The following is a 24,956-nucleotide window of genomic DNA, read 5'->3' on the forward strand; positions in this document are numbered from 1 at the left end:
CCACTCCTTCCTAATTAGAGACTTTGCAATGTTATTCCTCTGCTCTAACACCTGCACCACCCTATCACAATACTAAAAATATTATCGAAGAGTTCTGTAAATAGAGTGCCAAACATTAGCCTTTTCCCAACAAGGCCTACGTAGCTTAAGGATGAACTTTAATGACAGATAGTAGTATAGGGAAAAAATAAATCAAGACTTTGTGACAGGAGCAGTTAAAAAAATAAATAAAAAATTAGAAGATAGATCAAAAAAAATGATTGATACTCACCATGCATCTTCACTGCTGGCAGGCATGAAAAAGACTAGACTATTTATATACACAAACTCACTAACAATGTGATAGGCAAAAAGGTTGTGTGTGTGTTTATGAATATAGCGATATATATATTTATTCACAGACAAGAAACGGCCATGGCAATGGCATCACACTGTGGGAGGGGTTTCACCACAATATCAACAATACTGATGTCCTTGATGATCTATTCAAGAAAAGGTAAATGTTTCTCATGAGAAAGGGGGTATTGTTGGTATGTAGGTCAAAATATCTGAAGCACCCTCTGTTTACCAGACAAACTTCACCATACATCTCAGGCTCTGCTGTAGTGTAAGTAACTGGAAAATTGAGGCGCCCATACAATATAAAACATTTAAAAACCTTAAAAGATGACAAATGGTCAACACATTTTAAAAATGTATTTGACAAAGATAGACAACACATTTTGTGGCCTGGAGACACTTCTTCAGGTGAATCTATCCCTTTCTGTCAGCTGATGTACATTTAGAGAGCCTTTTAGGCTTTTGGCTCTTAGCTAAAATGCTCTCTAAGCATGCATCAGCTGACAGAAAAGGCTATACTGACATGTAAAAGTGGCTCCAGGCCACAAAATGCATTGCCTATCTTTGTCAATTAAATTGTTAAAATGTATCAACCAGTTGTCATCTTTGAAGGTAAGCCAACATCTATTATTTAACCTCTTGACGACCAGCTAACGCCGATTGGCGTAAACTGGTCGTCTGCGAGTTTCCATGTAAACGGCCCATGTCCGTTCACGGAGGCTGTCTCCGTGAACAGCCGGAGAGCCGCTAATCGCGGCTCGCCGGCAAAATGTGAACACGCGGGGAAGAAATCCCTGCTGTTTACATCATACGGCGCTGCTGCGCAGCAGCGCCGTAAGGCAGATCGGTGATCCCCGGCCTCTGATTGGCCGGGGATCGCCGGCATATGATAGGCTGAAGCCTATCCTACAATGCGCAGGATGGATATCCGTCCTGCGCAGCTCAGAGGGGAAGGGAGAGGGAGGGAGAGGGACGGAGCGCCGAAAACGCTGCGGAGGGGGGCTTTGAAGAGCCCCCCCCCCGCAAAGCGCAGAGAGCCGGCGGCGATCAGCCCCCCCCAGCAGGACATCCCCCTAGTGGGGAAAAAAGGGGGTAAGTCTGATCTCCCTGGCATAATCCTGATCTATGCTGTGGGCTGGAGAGCCCACGCAGCACAGATCAGACAGAAATCCACTGGTCGTCAAGTGGTTAAGGACACCTCAAGTTTCCAGTTACTCAAGCTTTTTTTAAATGTTGGTTTTCCAATTCAAAAATTTCTATTTTGGAGAAGCGACCACACCTCCTATTCAAAGTGAGGCTGCTACTTACTCACAAGCGATCATACTTGTTTGGGCAACCAGAAAAGTGTGAGTATCCATTTTATTGTTTACGGACACTCCTACTGTTTACCATTAATACTATGAGATTGGGCTCCTGTGTTCCCTCACCTTCCTTGTTTTTATACTGTGCCAACTCGAGGAAGCACAAGTACTAATGGTCAAAAAAGGAGGGTCTTGTCCATGCACCCTACAAACCTGAAGTACTTGGAGATGACGTGAGACAAGAAACTTCATACATCTCAGGTCTGAACACCAAGGCCAACCAGTTGGGTGGGTCAAGAGAAGATGGTTAGACATCACAATGTGTAAAGAAGGAGATACTGTATTAAAATAATATGCAAACTGGTAAAATAATAGTTCATTTCATCCTATTAAAGAAGGCTCTTTAAAGAAAGACAAAGGAGAGCAATGCCTTCATAAGCAGGAGCAAACGCTATGGGAAAAGAGGGGATAATAAGAGATCAAAGCCTGAAAGCCAAATACTTCTGTACTCTGCAGAATCTTCCAACACTTCTCCACTCAGCAAAGAGAAAGTTTAAATCGGATAAAAAGAATTAATTAGTACTATAAAATAACTTACGTTATGAATTTTAATAGCATAATTCCAGTATCCTGAAAAAGCCTATTAACCCAATCATTAGCTTAGCACAGTTTGGATGTAAAGTAATCTCTCGTTATGACCATGTGACTGCCGCCTCTTTTGTCTGTGAGGATCACCAGTGACATGGCATGCCATGGCCAATCAGAGCCAGAGGGAGGCATGTCCTAGACCTCTGAGGTGGCTGCCTGTGATGTGTGTAGCATCAGCTGGGTTATATGTGAGATCAGTTGCATGGTTGCCCCTAGTAATAGACACTAAAGTGTTTATACTCCAAGGGATATGCAGTGAATGTTTACACTGGCTATAAGTATCTGCTACTAGCAATTTAAAGTTATTTACATTACAACAACCCAGGAGGCCTGATGCAAATCTGGCATTGAGCTAATATCTCTGGCTGCAGAGAAACAAGCATGCAGCTAATCCAGTCAGACTTCAGTCAAAAACACCTGATCTGCAATGCTTGTTCAGGGGTTATGGTTAAACATATTAGAGGCAGAGGACCAACAGAATAGCCAGGCAACTGGTATTGTTTGAAAAGGTAATAAATATGGCAGTCTCCATATGTCTCTCACCTCAAGTTCCTTTTAAGTCATAGCCTTGTGTAACAAGTGCACACAGTTACTATATCTCTCTCCATGTCATGTGTCACTACTTCTAATTAGTAGTTTCCATCGATCCACTGCAATCACACAGAGTTACATTAGAAATGGAGTTTGTGGTATGCCATGTATGGCTCCAAAATGTCATTGCTTTAGCAAAATGGCATACAGTAGATACCCTGCAGAGTCTGGAAAAATGTAAAATGCACCCTCTAAAAAGCATTGTTGATGTTACTAACCCATCAGCAGCCTCAATAGAGTTATCTCATTTGGGATAAGTGCGTGGCTTTTGACCTCAGTCGACAGAACTCATGCTGTAATTCTTGGAATGCTCTGATCGCTCGCTCTCTGCTAGCAGACAATATAGAAACTGAAAGCAGAAGTCCTCTGTTATTGTCTTACACTGCCCCCTAATGACAAGTGGCCATAAATACAAAATACAGCAGTAATAATTAGAAGCAAAAAAATGTAACAACTAAAATAATAAAAAAAAAAGTGCTAAAATAAAACCTAGAACACTTTAACCCTCTAAATAAATTGGCTGCTAAAGGGTTAATGCTCCAGAAACACTTCCTATAACTATATCAGCTGTATATTGGTATGTAACCCCACCCTCCTAGTAAAGCCTAGCCTAGGCTGATTAGCTATGTAAATCATCCTCCCCCTCAGCATTCTGGGAAACCAGGTATATTTTTTTCTGGCTTTGGAATTCTTAGTAAACGAACATTCTGCACACATCACCTGACAGGACTAAAGATGTCGCCACTTGTGGTAAGTTTAAGAATGTAGGTGAGGGTGAGGAAGTATCTTACATTGGGAAATCACTGACTAAATAATCTATAAACAAATATTGTAAAAAATGAGCAATTTTACACATGATGTTATTTTCCTTACAGTTCCTGTGTAATGAGTTGATGTTTAGAGGCATACTGTACACCATTAATGAATCGTTTTGAAACTGTTCCCAGACAGGCATGTTTTGTGTAACACGTCATTCTGAAACACTTAGGTCCCACATGGGCATGTTTTGTCTATCACATGTGCCACTGTGTGTTGTGAGTGTCACACAGGATGAGGATGCTGGGAAATTCTAACACTGTAGGACAAGGCAGGAACGACAACCAAGCCTCTGGGACAGGAGTGTATGCCAAGATATCTTCCTGCTTGGCTAGAGATCAACAGAGTAAAGTCATTCAGAGCATCCACAGCGTGACACAGACCCAAATGACAGAGGACATCTGAGGTGCCTCCAACCAGTTCAGTGGTGAATACATAGGCGCTTATCTTGTGACTGGGAACACCAGTAGCTATTCTGAGTTTCCTGCGTTCTCTGCTGGAGTGACGGCAACAAGTTTAGGGGTCATAAAGTCTGGCTGAGCTCAGAGACTCGGAACGTGAGACAAGTGATTACCGCTACAATACAAAACATGTAACTCAGCCAATATAGGGCTTAATATGAGAAAAATCTTTAAGTCCAGACAGCAGATGGATTAGACTAGGGGTCCCCAAACTTTTTCGGTCAAGAGCCAGGACAAAATACTTCAGAATGTTTGGGGGGGGGGGGGGGGGGCAGAACATACATAAAATGATGTTGAAAAATATTACATTGAGTCAAGGTATTGATTTCCCCCAATCATGCCCGGTGCAGAACTCCCAGCAGCAGCATTCAGTCTTGCGGCGCCCGCAGAACGTCTTTATGCACCAGACATTGAAGCATATCCAGGTGACACTGCTGTCCAATTGGACAGCAGTGTCACCTGGTGCAGTATTGGAAGCCAGCGAATGACTGCTCACTGGCTTCTACTGTATGTGGATGGGTGATGCCAGCACTGCTATTCTATATGCAGGGCACGACATTTAAAGGTGCAGAGGGCCACATCTATAAGTTAAACATTTTGTGTTTGGGGGCCAGTGAAAAAGCCCTGAAAGGCCACATTCGGCCCATGGGCCTTAGTTTGAGGACCACTGGATTAGACAATGAGCTGCAGAACAAGGAAAAAAGCGAAGGATTATGGAAGCACACTCCTGGCAGCCATTTTGAAAACTGGATCTCTATTCATATAGTCGCTAATGACCTCAGCTTCAGAAGTCCGCCACACCAGCTAATTTTCAGCTATATAGTTTGTCTGAGCTGCAGTTTCAAATGGAAAATGTCTACATTATAATCACACAAAACGCACAAGCAAACCATTGACGGCACAATTCTTTCACAAGATGCAATCTTTTGACGTGATTTTTATGATCAAATTCTATAGAAAACTGTGCAGCGTGTGGAGAAAATCGATGTAAAATGATTCTATCATCTAGTCAACTGGAACAGAAAATTTTACCAATTTGAATGTTGCATTTTATGATCGAATTGGAATGTAGAAAATGCCCTAATTGCCCAGTTTATGGGATCAATAATTGCGTTCCAATTGCGTTCAATTGCAAAACTTGCATCGAAAAAGCTGATGTAAAATTGTACCATTAATGCGCAGATTTGCATTATTTATTTTACCCCTCTTTCCGAATGGCGGCATCTGCAGCGTCACGCATTTCATCGCTTGAAACAAGGTGCTGTTACCTCGTGGCAGAAAAATAAGCATGGCTGTGGTCAGACAGGACTCTATATTGGAGGGAGGGTGGGAGGGAAGTTGTGGTCGAATTCCCCGCTTTTAGCCTCCCATGTGAAAGAGATCTCAGGGCACCTAGGACATTTTTACCTTTTTTTTTTTTTTTTTTTAAGTGCAGGTGATTTTCAAAATCGTCCTAAAAGTGCTTGTGCAATGATTCCCTATGAGAGTGTTCACATCTGAGCGGTTCGATTCTGATCCGATCCACTCAGCAAAGCGCTGCCTGTACCATTTTTATGGGCGATTTGCCACAATGGAAGGTATAGGGAAATTGCAAAACACTTGAAAAAGAGCTTTGTATAGCGATTTCCCCAGCGCTTTTAAGCATAAATACATTGTAGTTATTATTTTCCGGGTCAAAGAGTTCCCTTCCTGACTTGTGTCAGGAACTGAACAAACAAATCGATCTGCCAAAGCACTCAGAAACCAATGTTAGTTACCTGGTAACATCCTTTTTAGTAACCTCCAGGACAGGTCCACCATGAGAACGACAGGCTCCTCCCAGGAACAGGAAACGTCCAGATAGAGTACTCTATAAATCTTTGTCCAACCCCTTGATCCTCAGTCAATTCCAAGTACTGTTCCTAAAAACAAAGGGGTTTTAATATTCATACTGCATATACATATACTTTTCTTGTACTTATATACTCATATAAATCCTTTACTCGGGTGGGTTACGGACCTGTCCTGGAGGTTACTAAAAAGGATGTTACCAGGTAACTAACATTGGTTTTTCCATTAACCTCCAGGACAGGTCCACCATGAGAAGATGAGCAAGAATCTTACCCAATTAGGGTGGGCCGACTGCCTGCAGGACTTTTCTCCCAAATGATTGCTGTCCTGCAGACATCAGGTTCACTCTATAGTGTCTAGAGAAGGTACTTAGACTTGACCACGTAGCTGCTCTGCAGATCTCTTCCGGCGTAGCACTCGCTCTGTAAGCCCATGAAGTGGCCGCTGCTCTAGCTGAATAAGCTCTAACTGTATATAATACCGTATCCCTTGTAATCTTATAGGATTCCTCTATACACCGTTTTATCCCTTTCTAAATAGCATCTAAGACATCTTCTGAAATCTAAACCCGGCTTGTATTATTTTCTTTAATCTTTTTATCTTTTCGCTTGTTAAGTACATTCTTTCTGTTTCTGAATTTATTATGACTCCTAGAAACTGAATCTTTGACGTTGGTTGTAGGACCAACTTGTCTCAGTTTACTATCCATCCGAGGGTCTGTAACTGATCTAGTACTTTTTCTTGTATTTCTCTCTGCCTTTTTTGGTATGACTCCGCCACTACAAGGAGATCGTCTGGATATGGAATTATGAGAATTCCCTCTGCATGTAAATACTTTATCACTTCCGCCATTACTTTTGAGAAGATCCTCGGTGCTGATGATATTCCGAAGGGCAGGACAGTAAACTAAAAATGTTGAATCGTCTTCTTTTCCCTTACCGCAAATCTCAGGAACTTCTGAGACAACGCTCTTATTGGAATGTGCCAATATGCGTCCCTCAAATCTATGTTTATTATCATGCAGTTTGTGGTTAACAAGTTTCTCACAGAGAATATTGATTCCATCCTGAATCTTTGATAAGACACAAAAGGTGTTTAAGCTTTTAAGATTAGAATTAACCTGAATTTTCTCGTCAGCTTTCTTACCAGAAAACCGTCGAATAAAATCACTGATAGCCAGTGATCTGACTGCCCGGAACCGGTCCGACGATGTTCTCGTCTAACATTGATTTTATGATGCTGGCTTTTATCTCTGTCCTTTTGGAAGAGGAGTAGCAATAATTTTCTTGCTGGAAGGGACTGAAACTGAATTTTGTACCCCTAGTTTATAAGATTGAGGATGAAATCGTTTTTGCTTATTTTCGTCCACTGGGAATAGAATTCCGATAGACGACCCCCAAATCTTTCTCTGGCGTCAATTCTTTTCTTGACTATTTTGGTTTCGAAAAAGAAAACTCTTTTTCGTTCCCTCTCTATTAATAGCCCCAGGTCTCCCCTTGCTACGTATGTTGTGGCTGCTGCTGGTTGAAAATTTGCCCCTGCTGCAGTCCAGGCCTTTTTAAGGGCAAACTCCACCTTCTTATCTTGTGGATCCTTCAGGTATCCCGGATCCTCAAAGGCTAATTCATTGTCTATATTAACCTGTGAGATGTTGTAGATCTTATGTATGGGAAAGTCAAAGATTCTTTTGGTTCCATTCCCTAATACAATCTATTGTGCATCGATAATTCTGATTTCTTAGATTCAATATTTAGAGTTTTATTAATAGCCCAGATAAGCTGCTCAGTCTCATCAGCTGGAATCTAAACCTGGAGATTTTCTGATTTCAGTCTGGCTGTCCATACTTTTAGAAGAAGAGTCTGACTCATCATTATCCTCCTCTTCACCCTCTGTATTTGGTATATCTACGGCCGGCCTGGTCGTACTAGTACCAGGGATTACTGCTTCTGTTGCTGGGATGATAGCAGAAGCAAATACTTCCCTTAATGACTTAATTGTCTCAGCCCTCTCAATTTTTACGGCTGACATTAATTCTTCCTTTAAGTCCCCTGAATGTTCCTACATTAACTTTACTTAAACCGGTTTGACAAAACTGCTTATTATAAGTATGGGCCATTTTTGTATCACAGAGCGGGCACCACCTTCTTGGCCTTGCTGGGTCAGTAGACTTTGTGCCCTATAACAATACAAACAAAAAATATAGTGTCATTTTTCTTTCTAAACCTAAAGAAAGAACACCCTGGTGCGCATCTGTCAAAGAGTGATAAGTAACCCTGAGCCCAGATGGATAAGAACATGTATAGAAATATCATATACATATGATTTATTTGAGGCCATCTATATAATCCCCCTATATATATTAGACAGGGGATGATACCACATAAACTGCCAACAGGGTTATATACACATATTGCCTGTACACTGATCCTATGTCGGCCCCTATGTTGGCACGCTCTGAAAAAGCCCCAAGGGAGGGGTGAAATGCATTAGCGATGGCCGCTGCTGGTGTGCATCCTGGATGATCTGAATGTTTGGGCAGTTCCCACGTGGCAATTATCCTCTGCTTACTACATCTTATGGCAGCAGAGCACAGTATACAGATAAGTGGAAATAGACAGTAGTCTGCATACTTATATGAAGTGCTGAGGGAAATACCTATTGCATTTCAGCAACCTTCTATGTGAACTGTCTGGAAGGGGCATTACTGCTATCAGCTAACTGGATAAGGATTAGTGTGGCAAGGACTGATGATCACACATACAGTTTGCAATCATGCTGTTTGGTACGTGGTGCCGCTGCCCTTAAGTGATTTTTATCTACCAAGTCGTATGCTGCCTTTTATCATTATTATGACAAGTAAACCTTATTGGGACATTGCCTCAGCATTACATTGCATATTTATGAGTGGGAGATGTGAGTGTGGTTTCTCTCTGGTAGATGTATTGGGGCCCCAATTGGATCTTGTCATTTTTAGATTTATGCAACTTATACCCTATATTTATTGGGGGTTCTTTTGCTCAAATTTTCAAACAGTGAAGCATATTTTCGAGCAATAAATGGTTCTCTCTTATGAGTGCAGCTAAACTGGTGTTGGTGTTCTGTATATTGGGTGATATATATATATATATATATATATATATATATACACACACACACACACACACACACACACAACATATGACCCAGCAATATCACAACTGAATATCTGCAAAACATATATCTCCAGCTATATGCATAAGTTTATACAGACCTCAGATCAGACGCTAAGCCGGCTTTATATTATACTGCACAGTCAGATAATAAGTAACAGACCTCCGTACAGACGCGGCATAAGGCGTACGGCTCATACCATATAGGTCCCCAAGCCTCCGCCACTCTCACCTTTCCTGGTTCCTGCTTAGCGTCCCTCCCGCTCCGTTCGTGACACGAAATGCTGAACCATGCGGGCTTCCGGCGTCTCTTCCCCGCGCCACCGGAAGTGACGCCGCGTAAGGGCGGAAGTACGTCACAAGGACGCCGCCATTGAGGGCAATCAGCCACCTTCCCTCCGGAGGCCTGCTAGACTTCCCACGTCACTTCCGGTGCGCCATTAGCCTCCGCTCTAGGGGAATCATGGACACCGCGCGTGTCCTCCGGATCCACCTGCAACTCGGGCAGCCAGGACAGCCACAGGAGAAGGTACACCTCGCTTCTCCTTACTAGACCCAAATACCTCTCTAGGTAGGTCCACCATTCGCCGCCAACCGGGTCCCAAACACACCTGGTCTGACGGACCGGCGAGCGACTAGAGCACTCCTTGTTCCTTGGAACAGGAAACGTCAACTGAGGATCAAGGGGTTGGACAAAGATTTATAGAGTACTCTATCTGGACGTTTCCTGTTCCTGGGAGGAGCCTGTCGTTCTCATGGTGGACCTGTCCTGGAGGTTAATGGAAAAAAGGGCTTTACAGAAAATCGTAGCACGCAGGTAAGCGCCGGTAGGCGCAAAAAAAATAATACTTACAAAATCGCAAAATGCTGGCCTCAGCGATTGCGATTTTAGATGTGAACAAAGCCCAACATAGAGCTCTTTGTGCGACTTAGTGTTTTGTCTCCAGGTAGGGCAGGCGTTCTACTTTTCACTTTCTTGTGAGTAATTTCTGCTGTCTATAAACACGGCTGTTTTGACAGACGAACCAGCTGGATCAAAGGACCGCTTTCCTTTTACTTTTATTGACCTGCATGTATTGATTTGTACAGGCTGTATCATCAGCTTTCTGTACTCCTCTAGCCTCCTCCTGTCATGTCTGCCATAATTTCCATACATAAACCGTTCTCTTTATTTCTCCGTGTACCACAAAGTTTCTATCTGGATGCAATAGTTTCCCACCCTGGGGTTCAATTTTTGCAGAATTTCTGTGCAAAAAGAGGTTCAAATAATTTTCATGAAATTTTTGCCTGCAGCTTACCAAAATGTGTCAAGCAAGGGTCTATTATACATTTTGCGTATAATAAAAGTTGCAACCCCAAATCATGTAAAAGAAATTGAGTGGACATTTCTTAATTAAATGTAATAATCACAGACAGATGCTTGCACTTCATTTACGCAAATGCAGCATTTTGATCGATATTTTTTCCTGTCGTCTGAGGCAACGCTAAAAGAAGCAGGGTGGTTTATCGCCGTAGCCCTGTGCTGTGGGGGTGAAAACCAGCAATCACTGGGAATCACCAATGAAAGCCGACAAATGCTTTCCTGCATGTTTGCAAAACTGCATTCGCACGAGAAAATAGGGGGGCTGGTTCAGAGGCCCATCTGAACCAGCTAAAAAGTCCATACCCACGCTGGTCTGAACTCAGCTGTGGCATATAACAACCGCCATGGTCTGGAATTGGGTGTCAGACCAGTGTGTGTACATAATCCCTCTGACAAACTCCCCCCCCAACATAGCAAAAGATGCACTGTGTGCAGAGGTTGATGACCCATCTGTCATTAGTACACAGTTGCTCGGCACCCGATCCCTTCAAAAAAAGAGATCCAGAAGACATCTGAAGGACAGTATATAGCTTCAGTGATCCCTGCTGGCTGATAGGGCACTAACAACACTGTACACATGCTTCATCAACCTAAGGTTAACAACGCTTCTATTGCTACACAGGTGGTGGAGGGACAATGCAGGTGTCTGAAATGAAGCGGCTTCTGGCAGGTGCAAAGAACAATGCCATTGTGCTGGTCTAATGGCATCACTAAAGATCCAACATGCCGGTTCTTTAGTGATCACCGTGCGGCTGCTGTACACACACTGGTCTGACGCCGAATTCTCCGGAAGTCTGGAAGTGGGGACGCTAAAACATTCTCACAAATAAACTCATCAGTGTGAAAATGAATTTCCTCATGCTTATATGTTTTTGCATATTTTCTAATTTTTGAAAAATGATATGCATTTTTGTGAAAATAATGGCAAAAAGAAAACGGCCATAGTGACTCATAGCTAAAGAGAGCATCACGTTCAAGAAACACACTGTAGTAATATCCAAAGTCAAGAAAAATGTACTCTCCGTACCCTACTAGAAACTTACAGCCAAATATACAAAAATGAGTCACACACAGGAAAGTTCATGCATGTATGGTATAAACTTAACAACAAAAAAGCCAGGAAAAAAAAATAGCCTTTTTACAATACTGAGACCAAAACACGATCTAATATAAATTGTAACAATACATCTCTTTTAAAAATTAGCCCTCAGCCTGTTCAACTTCAGTCACAGCTACGAGAAAACATTTCTTGGGCTTCAAGTATTATTTGCCTTTCCACTGCCTATCCCCCCCCCCCCCCCAAAAAAAAATCCAACAACAAAAAAACAAGTATTTTCTGCTAATGAGGGCTTCAGGGCCAGCTGTCAAGTATAACCTGTACAGTAAGCGATGCCTAGACTGACAGCTCTTTGAAAACTGCTGCAATTTTCCATAAAAAATTCATAGCCAGCAACCAAAGCAAAAAGCGTGCGCACTCTCTGGGAGCAAGGCTGCTTCTGCTTTTCCGAGGATAAGTAATTGGGCTAAAAACTCGTCAATGGCTAATGCAGTCGATTGGAAGGTGAGCATTCATTTGAATTTCACAGGCAGGCGGAGGAGATCATGCTGTCTTTTGGAATACAGAAGGTATTTAGTTAACAAACATCTGCTCCTGTCTAAACACAAGAGGAAGAGCCGGATGAAAGCACTGGTGGTACTGCAATTTTTTTTTTTTTTGTGGTTGAAAAAAAATGTCTACAACAGCGTCAATAGATCTCTCACATCATGGTGGGATCTAAACACAATCATAAATATTCCACTTCTTCATTTTATATGGCTGGGTTCTGTTTCAGAGGAAATTAGAAAACAAATACTTCAAAGAATGAATCAAAGGATCTGGAAGAAACAACTTATGTAGCTCTCAAGGCAGATCTAAACTCACATTGTGCATTTTAAGCTGAAGCCTTTTCTGACTGATAAATGGGTATTTTTTTAATAGAGTATTTTTTCCAGAGTATTAGCTGACGCTTACCTAAACCACATCAGTTTAAAGCAGGGGTCTCAAACTCGCGGCCCGCGGGCCATTTGCGGCCCTCGATACAATATTTTGTGGCCCGCACCGGCAAAAGCAAAAGAGACATGGAAGCAAACTATTTTTGTCTATTTTACCTTATAGTTCGCTTTAGTGCTCCCAAGTAATCCGCCGCATCACCGCCGCTAAACGAGGGCTGCAGAGCCCCCAAATCCCCCGGGCAAACATCCACGACTGCGCTGAGGGGCAGAGCTTCCAGCTGTAGCTCTGCCCCTCCTGACGTCAATCGCCGCACGGATCGCCGCCTCTCCCCGCCCCTCTCACTCTTCCTTCACAGAGAGGGGCGGGCAGAGGCGGCGATCCGCCACGATTGACGTCAGGAGGGGCAGAGCTGAAGCTGAAAGCTCTGCGCCTTCCAGGAAATGCCGGTGGATTGCCCCCCGGGCGATTTGGGGGCTCTGCAGCCCTCGTTTTGCGGCGGGGACAAGGCGGATTACTTGTAATGGGAGCACTGAAGCGAACTATAAGGTAAAATAGGCAAAATAGTTCGCTTCAGTGTAAATTTGATTTTGAATCGAAATAAAAATCAATGCAAGGGACGGGGGGTGGGAGCTGCTGATTGCGGAAATGACATGCCATCATAACAGTTATATGGGAAGATGTTCTGTGTGCACAATTAGCTGCTAAGCAAGCCAATTAGAATTAGAACAGACATAAGGGAGAGAAGGACTTTTTTTAGGACTTTTTTTGTGAAATCCCTTATGCGGCCCAGCCTCATCCTGACTTTGCCTCCTGCGGGCCCCCAGGTAAATTGAGTTTGAGACCCCTGGTTTAAAGCAAACACAAAGCGGGTGAAAAAAAACCACCAACTTATGAGAGAACGAATTGTATGTGTAGTACGGATAAGAAATAGAAGATTAGTAGCAAAGAAAATAGTTTTATATTTTTATTTTTATAGGCATGATAAGTTTAAGCACCAACTGCGTTAGCACCGCAGTGCACAGCTGATCAAAAGTTTTGCGCTAGCAAAGTCTGGTGCACTTCGCATAGAGTTTAATGGCGCTGCTTTGCGTGTGGGACTTTGCACGCTATCTACACTTATCTAAACTTAGCATGCCTAAACTTATCACACCTAAACTTATCACGCCTAAACTTATCACGCCTAAACTGGCTTTTCACCAGCGTGGTGCAATGGTTATCACGCCTAAGGTCTCTAACTGGGTTAGCACCGCTTTGTGAATCGAGCCCTATATGTGACTATCACTAACAAACCATTCCTTTTGTTCTGCAAGGACCTCTAGTATACAGTGGCTTTGGCAGTCCGTATCATGCGATTATCATACATACACTACGAATAGGAGAAGGTGTATCCTCCAGACACAACTTGTTTAGCTGGTTGCCATATTTTTCAAGAGGGTGACCAATCCAAGAGGATCTTAGGACTACCCAAGTGGACACAGGTCTATAATCTCCACCTGCCTATTTTGGTTGGTTGCCCTCATTAGTAACCTGATTTTGTACCATTCAACTTCTATTACTTCATGAAAGTTCATTGTTTACTGTTCCATTTGGCCTCCCTGTGTCCCTGTGTTCTTTTTTTCGAAGATGCAATGTCATCTCATCCCCCTGACATCATACTGTACATGCAGCGTTCTAGGGGACCCTTGTAAAATTTGCCCTGGGGGGCCATGGCTCTGTAGCTACCGCTGTAGCTTTAGCTCATCATGTGTGAAGAAAGACGGTGACCCCGTAACCTCCTCAATCAGAGGGAAGCCAATGCCTCTACCCTATGTGTGAAGTAAAAGAGGTCTACGCTCACTACTGGACTTTTTATTGACCTGAGGAAGTGGGCCAGTACCTGTGAAATGTGTTGTCTTTTTTGTGCATCATTAAAATTATTTCTACCAATGTGGTTTGCTCATTGATGGAGGTTAGATCGAATTACCTCCTTGATATGATTTAAAGTTAAGATATATTCTGGGTGCCTCCTCTTAGCTACATTCCAACCATACAGGGTAGTATATTGTAAACCTCGTGTCCAAATATCCAAGGATGTGACCAACCAGCACCTGCCCAGCAGATCTGGGATACCAAACAGGAACTGTTAATTTCCCATGGGATCTGCTGGTGGTTGTAGGAGTGCAACCTACCCTTGTGAGTATATTTCACTACTCTACTATTACCAACTTTACCTAATGATACAGCACCTTGGGGCTCCTGGTCTCTTTCATTACAAAACCTTGGCGGTTGGAAGCACAACTACCAAAAATCCTCCCACAATCCTACCCTAGGTGTAGCCAGTTTACTGTGCTTCTACCCTATGCATAGCCCCCATACTGTACCAGCATTCAGCCTACAAGAATGCAGACGCTGCCCAACGGAGGACTGAATGCAGCAGAAAATGAACGTTACAAGGCAATTCCTGGAAACAAATGACAGCTGTTCCCCTGACTGAAGGGGGAAATGTTTCAATTAATGCAAATAAATTACCTTTTTCTAAGTTAAATAAAATCTAATAAGGGCGAGACAGCCCCGCGCGTTGCAGATTTATGCTAACCGATGCCGACTCGTGTAAGACGGGGCACTTTAGTTTCATATTAAAATCGAGATGAAATGAAGGTTTAACGAGAGTGGCGCTCCAATGACAGATATGAATTTCCAGACTGAGCAGAAGGCCGGGCCCGCTAGGTCTATGGGAGGTTAGCCGCTAATAAATGACTGGTAATGCAGGGAGAGAGGCCGGGTGCAGTGACATACAGGATGTGAGGAATGGCAGGGAGATTAAACATTGCCCTGTTGCCGTCTGATACATCTTCTATGCATAGTATGAGCTTTACAGCTATCACTATAGTAGCGTGTGCATAGTCATCTCATGTAGAAAAGGCTCTGTAAGGAAGTTACAGAGTTACACGGATGTGAAGTAAGCAGGGCTGTGAAGTCGGTACAAATATCATCTGATTCCAACTCCTCATTTTATCAAATCACTGACTCCAACTCAGACTTCAGGAACCCAAAATTGCTCTGAGTCCTCTACTCCGACTCCACTGCCCTTGTAGGACTGAGGAGAGGGTACAAAAATCAATCTACTCCAGGTACCCAAAATTGCAGAAGTAATGCTCCCAACTGTGACAGCTGGATTAAGTGGTCCAGACGATACTGCATCACAGATTGAGGAAAGCTCAATCTATCCAGTACCTTTTTCTTCTTAAAGGACAACCGAGGTGACATGTGAAATGATGAGTTGTGTATGTACAGTGCCTAGCACACAAATAACTAGGCTGTGTTCCTTTTTTCCTTTCTCTGCCTGAAAGAGTTAAACATCAGGTATGGAGGTGACAGTTTCTGTTCGGGTCGGGACCAGGTCGGACTATAGCATAACCCTAACTGATAAGTAATTACAACCATAAAACACTTTTCTGTCAGTAAATGGCTTCTAAGAGCAGAAAAGAGATTAAAAAAGGGTCAGTAATTCATAGATTTTAGCTCTGGCATACTTCAATGAAGGGGTCATTGAGCAGACACAATGAAACAGTAAAAACTTAAAAACTAGTTTTAAATACAAAATACAGTTTTGTAGGATATCTAAAAAAAGGTAATTTTTAGGAGGAGGAGGATAGATACAATTGTTCTTCTCATCAGTTTATTTTAACCTCGGATGTCCTTTAACAATTTTAAATTATTTGTTCCTTTTTGGGTGCCTACTCACCCCATTTCTTGTGAAACTCCTACCATTGATAAAAAAATGATGTTCCCTATTGTACGGTCGCTGGGGGAGTGATGGGTAACACCTGCAGTAATAGATTCAAATGGTGAGGCTCACGCTAAGAATGACCACTGATGTTCAATTGGTGACCCATTCGCCACTGTTTGTAGAATCTTTGGGCTATTTCCTGGATGTTCCATGGCAATTTCTCTACTCCACACTAATGTCATAGCCAATTGCATGGCATAGTCAATATTGCCTCTGTATTCAATGCTCCCAGACACAAGGGTGAATCTAGCCTTAGTCTTCCTTCAGATCAGCTGTCTGTTGTAATGGTCCGCAGAGCTGGGACAAGGTCCTCCAGCACCCAAGGCTGAGACACCGAAGTGCGCCCCTCATCCCTCCCACCCCAGCGGTCACACACTGATTGCTATTAGAATAAAAGGCGCCCCAGGGCCTCCCAACACCTTAATCTCTAGTTATCTGGCTTGCAGCCACTGCCATGTGTCCCTTTTTCTTATTTCTCCTTCAAACACAATAGGGGAATGATAGCTGAGTGAGTTGTACGCCCCCTCCTACACTGCGCCCTGAGGCTGGAGCCTCTATTGCCTCTGCCTCGGCCCAGCCCTGATGGTCCGTCACCTTATCTCATCCATCATCATCCACTTATTGGCCTATTTATAAAGCGATGATTTAACCATTCCATAACCAACTCCTCACTACTTCCCATCACAAAACCAAACATTTTCGTTTTATAATGCTAAAACACAGCTGTGATGATCAGCCACATTTTTATCCTACAAATCTATGAAGTAGCCCACATAGGCCCCGATCCAACTACCTTGAGTGTTTTCACAAGAGTTTTTTTTTTTTAAGCGGGATTGTTTTGTTTTTTTTGAGACAAACTTGCAAAGTTTCACGCGTTGTTCGCACATAATGCTTCCCTATAATATTTTTTATGCTTCTCATAATATTTTGTGAAAGTTAAGGTTTATTCACCCATCAAGGTCCAGGTGAGACACACGTGAGATTAAACTTGGCTTGGGCAGCTTATAAAGACCATCATAGGTGAGAACTCTGATCCCCAACCCTTCTCCGGGGTCACCTAAATATCGGTCAGGCTGGATCATTAGCCACTTCTGATGCCCAAATGCTTCCCAAGTGCATTGTTTTCTCACGCATCCCACCCACCAGAAGCAGCTCCGTCATGCGGCATCCCTCATTCTCTGCAGGGTAGTGACACATCTGCACAGTCTTGGAGCCAAATCGTTGTGCTAGAAGATACAACGGGGAAAAGAGGTGCCCAGAGGAGATAAAATACATTTAAAACATTTTAATGGTAATACCAGAAAATGTATGAAAAATAAGCACAAGCGCTTCCCAGTTTTTAGTATTAACTGCTCCGCGACCACCTAATGCTGATAAGCGGTCGCAGAGTGCAGAGCTGGGACAAGGTCCTCCAGCACCCAAGGCTGAGACCCCAAAGTGCGCCCCTCCATCCCTGCCACCCCAGCCGTCACACACTGATTGCTATTAGACTAAGAGGCGCCACAGGCCCCACAACCTCCCCAACACCTTAATATGTAGTTATATGGCTTGCAGTCACTGCCATGTATCCCCTTTTCTTATTTCTTTCTGCTTCAAACACAATTAGGAATGACAGCTGAATGAATTCTGCGCCCCCTCCTACACTGCGCCCTGAGGCTGGAGCCTCTCCAGCCTATGCCTCGGCCCGGCCCTGGCAGAGTGGCTCCCCTGGGACCGCTTAATGCCAATCAGCGGTCGCAGAGTGGTTCCCCCAGGACAGTCTACCGGCTTTTTGGCATCAAGAGGGGTGGGCATGGAATGTGCGTGCATCCCCGCTGAGCTCTGTAAACAGCCTGCCAGCCATGATCGGAGCTGGCAGGCGGTTAAGGAAGAAAAAAAATGTTATTTTAGTCTGTACAGCGCTGCAATCTAGCGCAGCACTGTACAGGGGGGACAGCTTTGTCACTTAGCTGTCCCCTCAAATCGCTTACAATCTAATCCCTCTCATAGGCTCATGCCTATGAGAGGTGATCACACTGATTAGATCTCAGGAGGGAGAGAGGGAGGGAAGGTGGGAGGGAATAAAAAAAAATTTGGAAAATAAAAAGATCAATAAAATGTATTAAAAAAATAAAAACTGCAGCAGCAATCAGATTTCACCAATAGAAAGCTCTGTTAGTGGGCAGAAAAGGAGGTAAGACTAGTTTGTCTGCCAATTTGTTTGGCCGAGCAAAAAACTGTTAAAGCTGCAGAGCGCAGAATTGTAAAAAAAAATCCCCCGGTCACTAGGGGGGTGTAAGCCTGTGGTCCTGAAGAGGTTAAAGAATGCTGCAGCAAAAGGTGTTCTTTTCCAAAGATAGATGTGCAAATATTTCCCAAAAAAACCCTCAGTGCTAGCAATAGTGTGTAATTCTACTCTTGTGTAGCTGCTAAGTAGCCTCCTGCAGACACTCAGTGCTCATGAAGGTGACTGTCACCAAATATGAACAGAAGCACTGATTAGTGTCCAGGGGTACAAAACAATATGTATTTATTCAAACAATTGCACAAATAAAAACAGACCCACAGTGGGTCCTGAACAATGGGGACCCAATCAACATAAGCAAACCTTACAGTGAACCTCCTGACTAAAAATCTACTCAGCAGCACTGAAAAGGCTTGGTGTTTCTTTCACAGTTCCACAACTTTGTTTTTCATACCCAAGCCTAATTTCTAGCTGCACAGAAGATAACTGCCTGGGCATTTTTCCCCTGATGCTGAGCAAAGCATGATGGGATTTCTGATGTTGTTGTTCTCTCCTTCTGCTGTTTTGGTGCATTTTTTTTTGAATTTGAGATTTGAAGCCTAGCCGCAGCTGAGAGTGGTGATCAGGAAACTGGACAGAGTTGGAACTGTGTCTCATGCTCCCTGTCACCTCGTTTCAACCAAAAAGATGGCTGCCCCCATGAAATCACAAACATTTACCTGTTCTTTTAAAACAGGGTGGGTAAGAGATATTACCTATCTATTTGAATTAACAAAACTAATGTAACTTAATGACAGTATGTCAATTTAGGCTGAAGTTCCCCTTTAATGCACCGATTGAGCTGAGAGGTAAGTAAAAACTTGGAGATGCCCACTCTCTAGTTCGTTCCAAAGGGTTTCGGCAATTGCACCATCCTCAGGGATGGTCACCTTGTCCATGAGCACTGAGTGTCTGCAGGAGGCTACATAGCAGCTACACAAGAGACTAATTACACACTATTGCCAGCACTGAGGTTTTTTGGGAATACCAGATAATGTATTTGAACAATGGCCATGCGTTTTGTGAGTACTTAGGATTAATTTCCTTGGGTGTCGAGTCTTTAGATGTGCATGAGGCTTTAGGCAGAGGGTACCACAACAACAAAAATTATTCTGCTTGTATAATTTTGCTAAAATATTTGTTCTGTTTGGTTCCTTTGAGTTGCTCCTTATTTTCGACAGTGTGAAGCACTACAGAACAACACCTAGCTGGCTAGAATAAACCTTACACACTCAGCAGAGTGACATATTTCTATTGTCATTCCAGGTTGGAGTTAAATGCAGGTTTAAACTATTGTAAGTATTGGTGTTTATTAGTTTGATTTCAGGTTCACCGTTCGGTCACACATCTGAAACCCAAAACTACAAATTCTGAAGACTGGGGCCAGGACACCGAGCTTGCCTGGATTTTAATTGCATATTTATTTTAATTCTTAGAGAATAAGGTATTTTGAAGACATAGCAGTTTAAAAAAATAGGTCATTACATGACTTGCTTTCCAGCAAAAAAGTCAAATCCAATTATGTCCCATTTACTAGTAATTGCTTGTAATGATTTTTTTCCCCTGTGCGGTGACAGAGAGCGGAAACGCGGTGACCTGTGGCAAGCTAGGGCTGAGCCTTGGCTCGCAATCAAATCAATTGTTTCAGATATGTTTGCAGAGACATCGCATGGAGGGGGGGGTCTCACCTGGGGTCAGGAGAGAGTAATGCATGCGTGAAGCTCTGCTTGCAGCACTGCCGGGCCTGACCGTAGACATCTCACTGCTAGGCATTAATGGGATTCTAGCATTTGTATAAAATATTCACAGGGCCAAAACAAGCGCTGGGTAAATGAGGCAGCAGCCTCCTCCCAACATGCCTTGTCAAGTTTAAACATTGGCTGATTCAAAGCAAACCTGTCCTGTCACAAGACCTGAAAAAAGTAACAAAGTACGACCAACGTGTAGACAACACATTATAATAATCAGCAAATCCAAGGTAGTCAGTACACCACCCAAGAAGTAGCTCAAAGGTCAGTCACCACATGAATTCCATGAATGGTCTGGTGACTAACTTGAATTTGTTGTTTGTTTTCTTGGGTGGGCAGCCAACTACCTACAGTCATGCCTCTTGCTCAAGAAGGAAAGACCATAGACTAAAGACTACAGCCTCTGCTATAGATCAACTGTTATAATCATGACTTGACTTTCTAGTCTCCAGCAATTCAATGGACAAATCTCTGATGGTCCCCAAAGGTATGGCACTGGACTGTTAAACAGTCAGTGGTGGGGATTCAAGGCAGAGAAGGTGAGGGCTATGCTCTGGGTATGGCTATTCTGTGAGTCTTATCAGATTTCCTTATTGATAAAAACAGAGGTGTAAGTAGAAATCATGGAGCCACATGGCTAAATTTTGCTGTGGCCCCCAGAACTAGCTACGGTCAAGGAATGATATCCCACCTGCATATGAGCGGACATGGCACAGTATGGGCACATGCAATGGACAGCAAACACAGGACATAGACGATGTCCCAGATTAAGCAATAGGTTTACTTTTAAGCAACAGATAAGTGTATAAGTCTCCTGTATACAGGAATAAAATACATTGCACAATCCCTGAATTTGCTCAGAAAACACAATAAGGCAGCAGAGCCCCACAGTTTACAAACCAATGCATCGCAGATCCTTTCCTACATGTGCTCTGCAGTAAACCACTTGTATCATTACAGCATAATTCTTACATACAGGGCAGGACAGGGGCACACACTGCAGAGTTAAGAGTCTCAGGTCTGGTTTACTGTCAGTACCCTCATTACCTGGAGTCTGTATGTTCTCCATGTGTTTGTGTGCGGCCTGTTACATCACTGCCAGCTCCAGAGTTGGGTTAGCCATGTGAAAAATAATGTTCATACTGTTGCAAATTCTGCTACCATGGAATTGGCTGAACCAATCTTTACGATCGTCTCTAATTGTGTGTGTGTGTGTGTGTGTGTGTGTGTGTGTGTAGTATGGGTGTGTGTGCAGTATGGGTGTGTGTGCAGTATGGGTGTGTGTGCAGTATGGGTGTGTGTGCTGTATGGGTGTGTGTGCTGTATGGGTGTGTGTGCTGTATGGGTGTGTGTGCAGTATGGGTGCGTGTGCTGTATGGGTGCGTGTGCAGTATGGGTGTGTGTGTGTGTGTGTGTGTGTGTGTGTGTGTGTGTGTGTGTGTGTGTGCTGTATGGGTGTGTGTGCTGTATGGGTGTGTGTGCTGTATGGGTGTGTGTGCTGTATGGGTGTGTGTGCTGTATGGGTGTGTGTGCTGTATGGGTGTGTGTGCAGTATGGGTGTGTGCGCAGTATGGGTGTGTGCGCAGTATGGGTGTGTGCGCAGTATGGGTGTGTGCGCAGTATGGGTGTGTGTGCAGTATGGGTGTGTGTGCTGTATGGGTGTGTGTGCTGTATGGGTGTGTGTGCTGTATGGGTGTGTGTGCTGTGTGGGTGTGTGTGCTGTGTGGGTGTGTGTGCAGTATGGGTGTGTGTGCAGTATGGGTGTGTGTGCTGTATGGGTGTTGTATGGCGGTGTGTTGGGGATAAAAGAATGGGGGGCTAGGGACTAAGGTGCGGGCACATGGAAATGGTTCCCCCACCTCACACAATCACGAGCATCGTACGAAGGCGGCAGTAAGGATGACGCCACCTGGTGACGCTCTGCTGCATGCTGTTGTGCAGAAATAAAACTAGAGAGAGGCCAGGCCTGTGGGCCAGCTCAAAACGGCCCACAGCCCAACGCCGGGTCCTCTTGACATGGGTGGCTGGGTGGTGTAATGGTTAAGGGCTCTGCCTCTGACACAGGAGAACAGGGTTCAAATCTCGGCTCTGCCTGTTCAGTAAGCCAGCACCTATTCAGTAGGAGACCTTAAGGAAGTCTCCCTAACACTGCTACTGCCTATAGAGCGCGCCCTAGTGGCTGCAGCTCTGGCGCTTTCAGTCCGCCAGGAGAAAAGCGCAATATATATGTTATTTGTCTTGTCTTGTCTTGACATATATATTTGTTAAGAGTGCTCAAGATTTGTGTACAAACGCTTTTTAAAAATTCCTTTTTTAATTTTGACAAACATGTCATTGTTAACATTGAGTTTTGGGATTACAAAATAATAATAAAACCAACATAAACAAGCTTGTAAAATTATTTTAAAGGGTCCCCTGAACCCTACCCAAGAACCACCAGGGGTACACATACCACACGTAATGGGAACCCAGGTCTTTGTCTCCTTAAGGTGGTCACTAACAGTCCAATTTCTAGCAAAAAATCGTTTGAGCGATCAGAAATTCTGATCGGATGAAAAATTGCTCACTACACCTTCAACGAACCAATCTTTGCTTCCTATCCATCACAATCAACAAGAAAATCCACATTTTGGTTTGACAAAAATCCAATCGGACGACTGTGTTTATAATCGTTTGTAATTGATTGTGCCTATCAACTGAGATTATTTACAACCAATCCGATCAGAATTTCTTATAGCTCAAACGATTTTTCGCTAGAAAATGGACCATTAGCGGCCACCTTTAGTCTCACCCTCTATTCAGCAACCATGGCCCACGAGAGCTTCCAGTAAGGAAGAACACTGCCCCTCACAGGCTGGCCTGGTGTACATACACACAGCCTGAGAGCACACTGAGAAGCCTGAGAAGCAGTCGCACCCCCCCCCCTTCATTTGCCTTGTCAGATTAGTCCTTTGAACTCTGTCTGAGGAAGGTTTTTATTAGTTGAGTGCTTTTAGTGTAATGTAGCCTGATGTTTCTCTGGAGTGAAAAGTGTGTTAGAAGAAACAGCCTCGGCCAGGCGGCTCACTCCGCTTTTCAACCTCCCAACCTCTAAAGCAGGATCCACAATTAGGATCAATCTCCCCGGGCACCTCTTGTGCTTTGTTACTAATAACCCCTTTCATCTTGCACATAGTAAAGAGCATCCAGCGTCCTTAATAAGCTGAAGACGGCCAGCCGCCTCTCCCCTCACCGCTTCTTACGCGGCTGCCTCTTGAAAGGGGACTTTAGCGTCTTTAATGAATCTTCTGTGGTATATATTAAGCAATCAGAAGATTACAAAACACGCTTGTCTCTCCTATTTAGTCCATTTATCTCCATCTTACGTCCTACTTTCCATCTCTTGAAAGACAGGCGGTGGCAGATTTGGGTCACCCGGCAAACTGCTCTCTGATAATGTCTTTTAATGGACTCTGTTTTACTTAACCTCTCGTGGCTGCCTGGCCCTGGATACGATGGAGGTTGTTACATTGAATTGGGCTCTGAATAATCATGACAGGTCAGTCAATTTAATTGATCTGGCCTCCCTTTGCCCCCGAAGACCCTCCACGTGCCGCGGAGAGCGGCGAGGGCGACGGCGCTGGAAGGGGAGCCATGCTGAGCTTGCATATGGAGTGTAATAATTGAATCCTTCAGCAAAACATAACAGGATTGATGGGAGACTATGCAATGGCTCGCAAGTCCTTCTCTGCTGGCCGATGAGAGGCCCATTTACGCCAGATTCACAAGGTTTGTCCTCTAAAGCAGAGGAGCAGGATATCAAGTGGAAGGAACAGTAAGAATAAAGGTGACCACACACCATACAATTTTTTATTTTTTTTTAAATCGATTCGACCATTCCAATCCAATGTTCTGATTGATCATAAGTTTCTATCAGAATCTTCAAGATAACACAAACGTTTTTTTCAAGATTGCCGCAATTTCAGGATAAAAGATTGTAAACTCTGAACAAATTAGTTGGTTACAAAATCAAGAGAAAGAAGTAAATAAATAAAGTTTCGTATGTACTGAATAGTTGCATACAAATTTTTTCTGGTTGAATATAATTGCACAATCCACCACACACCATACAATTCTTGATAAAATTGGTCTGGATTTTCCAACAAGTCCAATCTCAAAAAATTGTAAACAAATAAAAGCTTTTGACTATTTGGGACAACCGATCATATTTATCGAATTGGTGTAAAATTGGATCTTTTAATTGCACAGTGTGTGGCCACCTTTAGAAAGAGCAGGTCAATTATGATGACGATTGTCCTTAGACAGCTTGTGGCCAGTCCCGAGGCAGAATTAAAAGACAATTATCACATTGTTAAATATAAAATACTGTACATAGTTACATGGCCTGATTTCAGGCAAGGCCAAAAAGGCCATGGCCTAGGGCTCCAGTAAGCAAGGGGGGGGGGGTGGCATACTCATGCACCCAAGCTGCAAAACAGGTGAACTGCAGCAGTCGGACAAGTGTCTGGGACTCTGGGGATAAAGGGCAGCACACATGGGCAGCTCATTGTCTGTGACCTAAGCTGTCACTCATCTTCATCCGTTGGCTGCTCTTCTAGTCCAACTCCTCCCTTCACCCGGCTTCAGCCTATCGGAGCAGAAAGCATCAATTTGGCCCATAAATGGAATAAAAATTATAACCATTC

The 24,956-nt window shown here is 43.6% G+C and overlaps 1 protein-coding gene across 5 annotated transcripts in view; it reads right to left on the reverse strand.

The window, feature by feature from the left end:
• Positions 1 to 24,956, reverse strand: part of CDH4 (cadherin 4) — a 1,011,299-nt gene that overhangs the window by 522,149 nt on the left and 464,194 nt on the right. Inside the window, exon 1 of one of the 5 annotated variants that reach the window (XM_068263312.1) lies at positions 3,098 to 3,119. The exons of the other annotated variants lie outside the window; for them this stretch is intronic. Coding sequence (XP_068119413.1) covers positions 3,098 to 3,101 — 4 coding nt within the window. The 5' untranslated portion in view covers positions 3,102 to 3,119. Of the gene's footprint in view, positions 1 to 3,097; positions 3,120 to 24,956 lie in introns of those variants that run through there. 5 annotated transcript variants of the gene reach the window in all.

The sequence above is a fragment of the Hyperolius riggenbachi genome, chromosome 12 (genome assembly GCF_040937935.1).
Source record: "Hyperolius riggenbachi isolate aHypRig1 chromosome 12, aHypRig1.pri, whole genome shotgun sequence".
NCBI lineage: Eukaryota > Metazoa > Chordata > Amphibia > Anura > Hyperoliidae > Hyperolius > Hyperolius riggenbachi.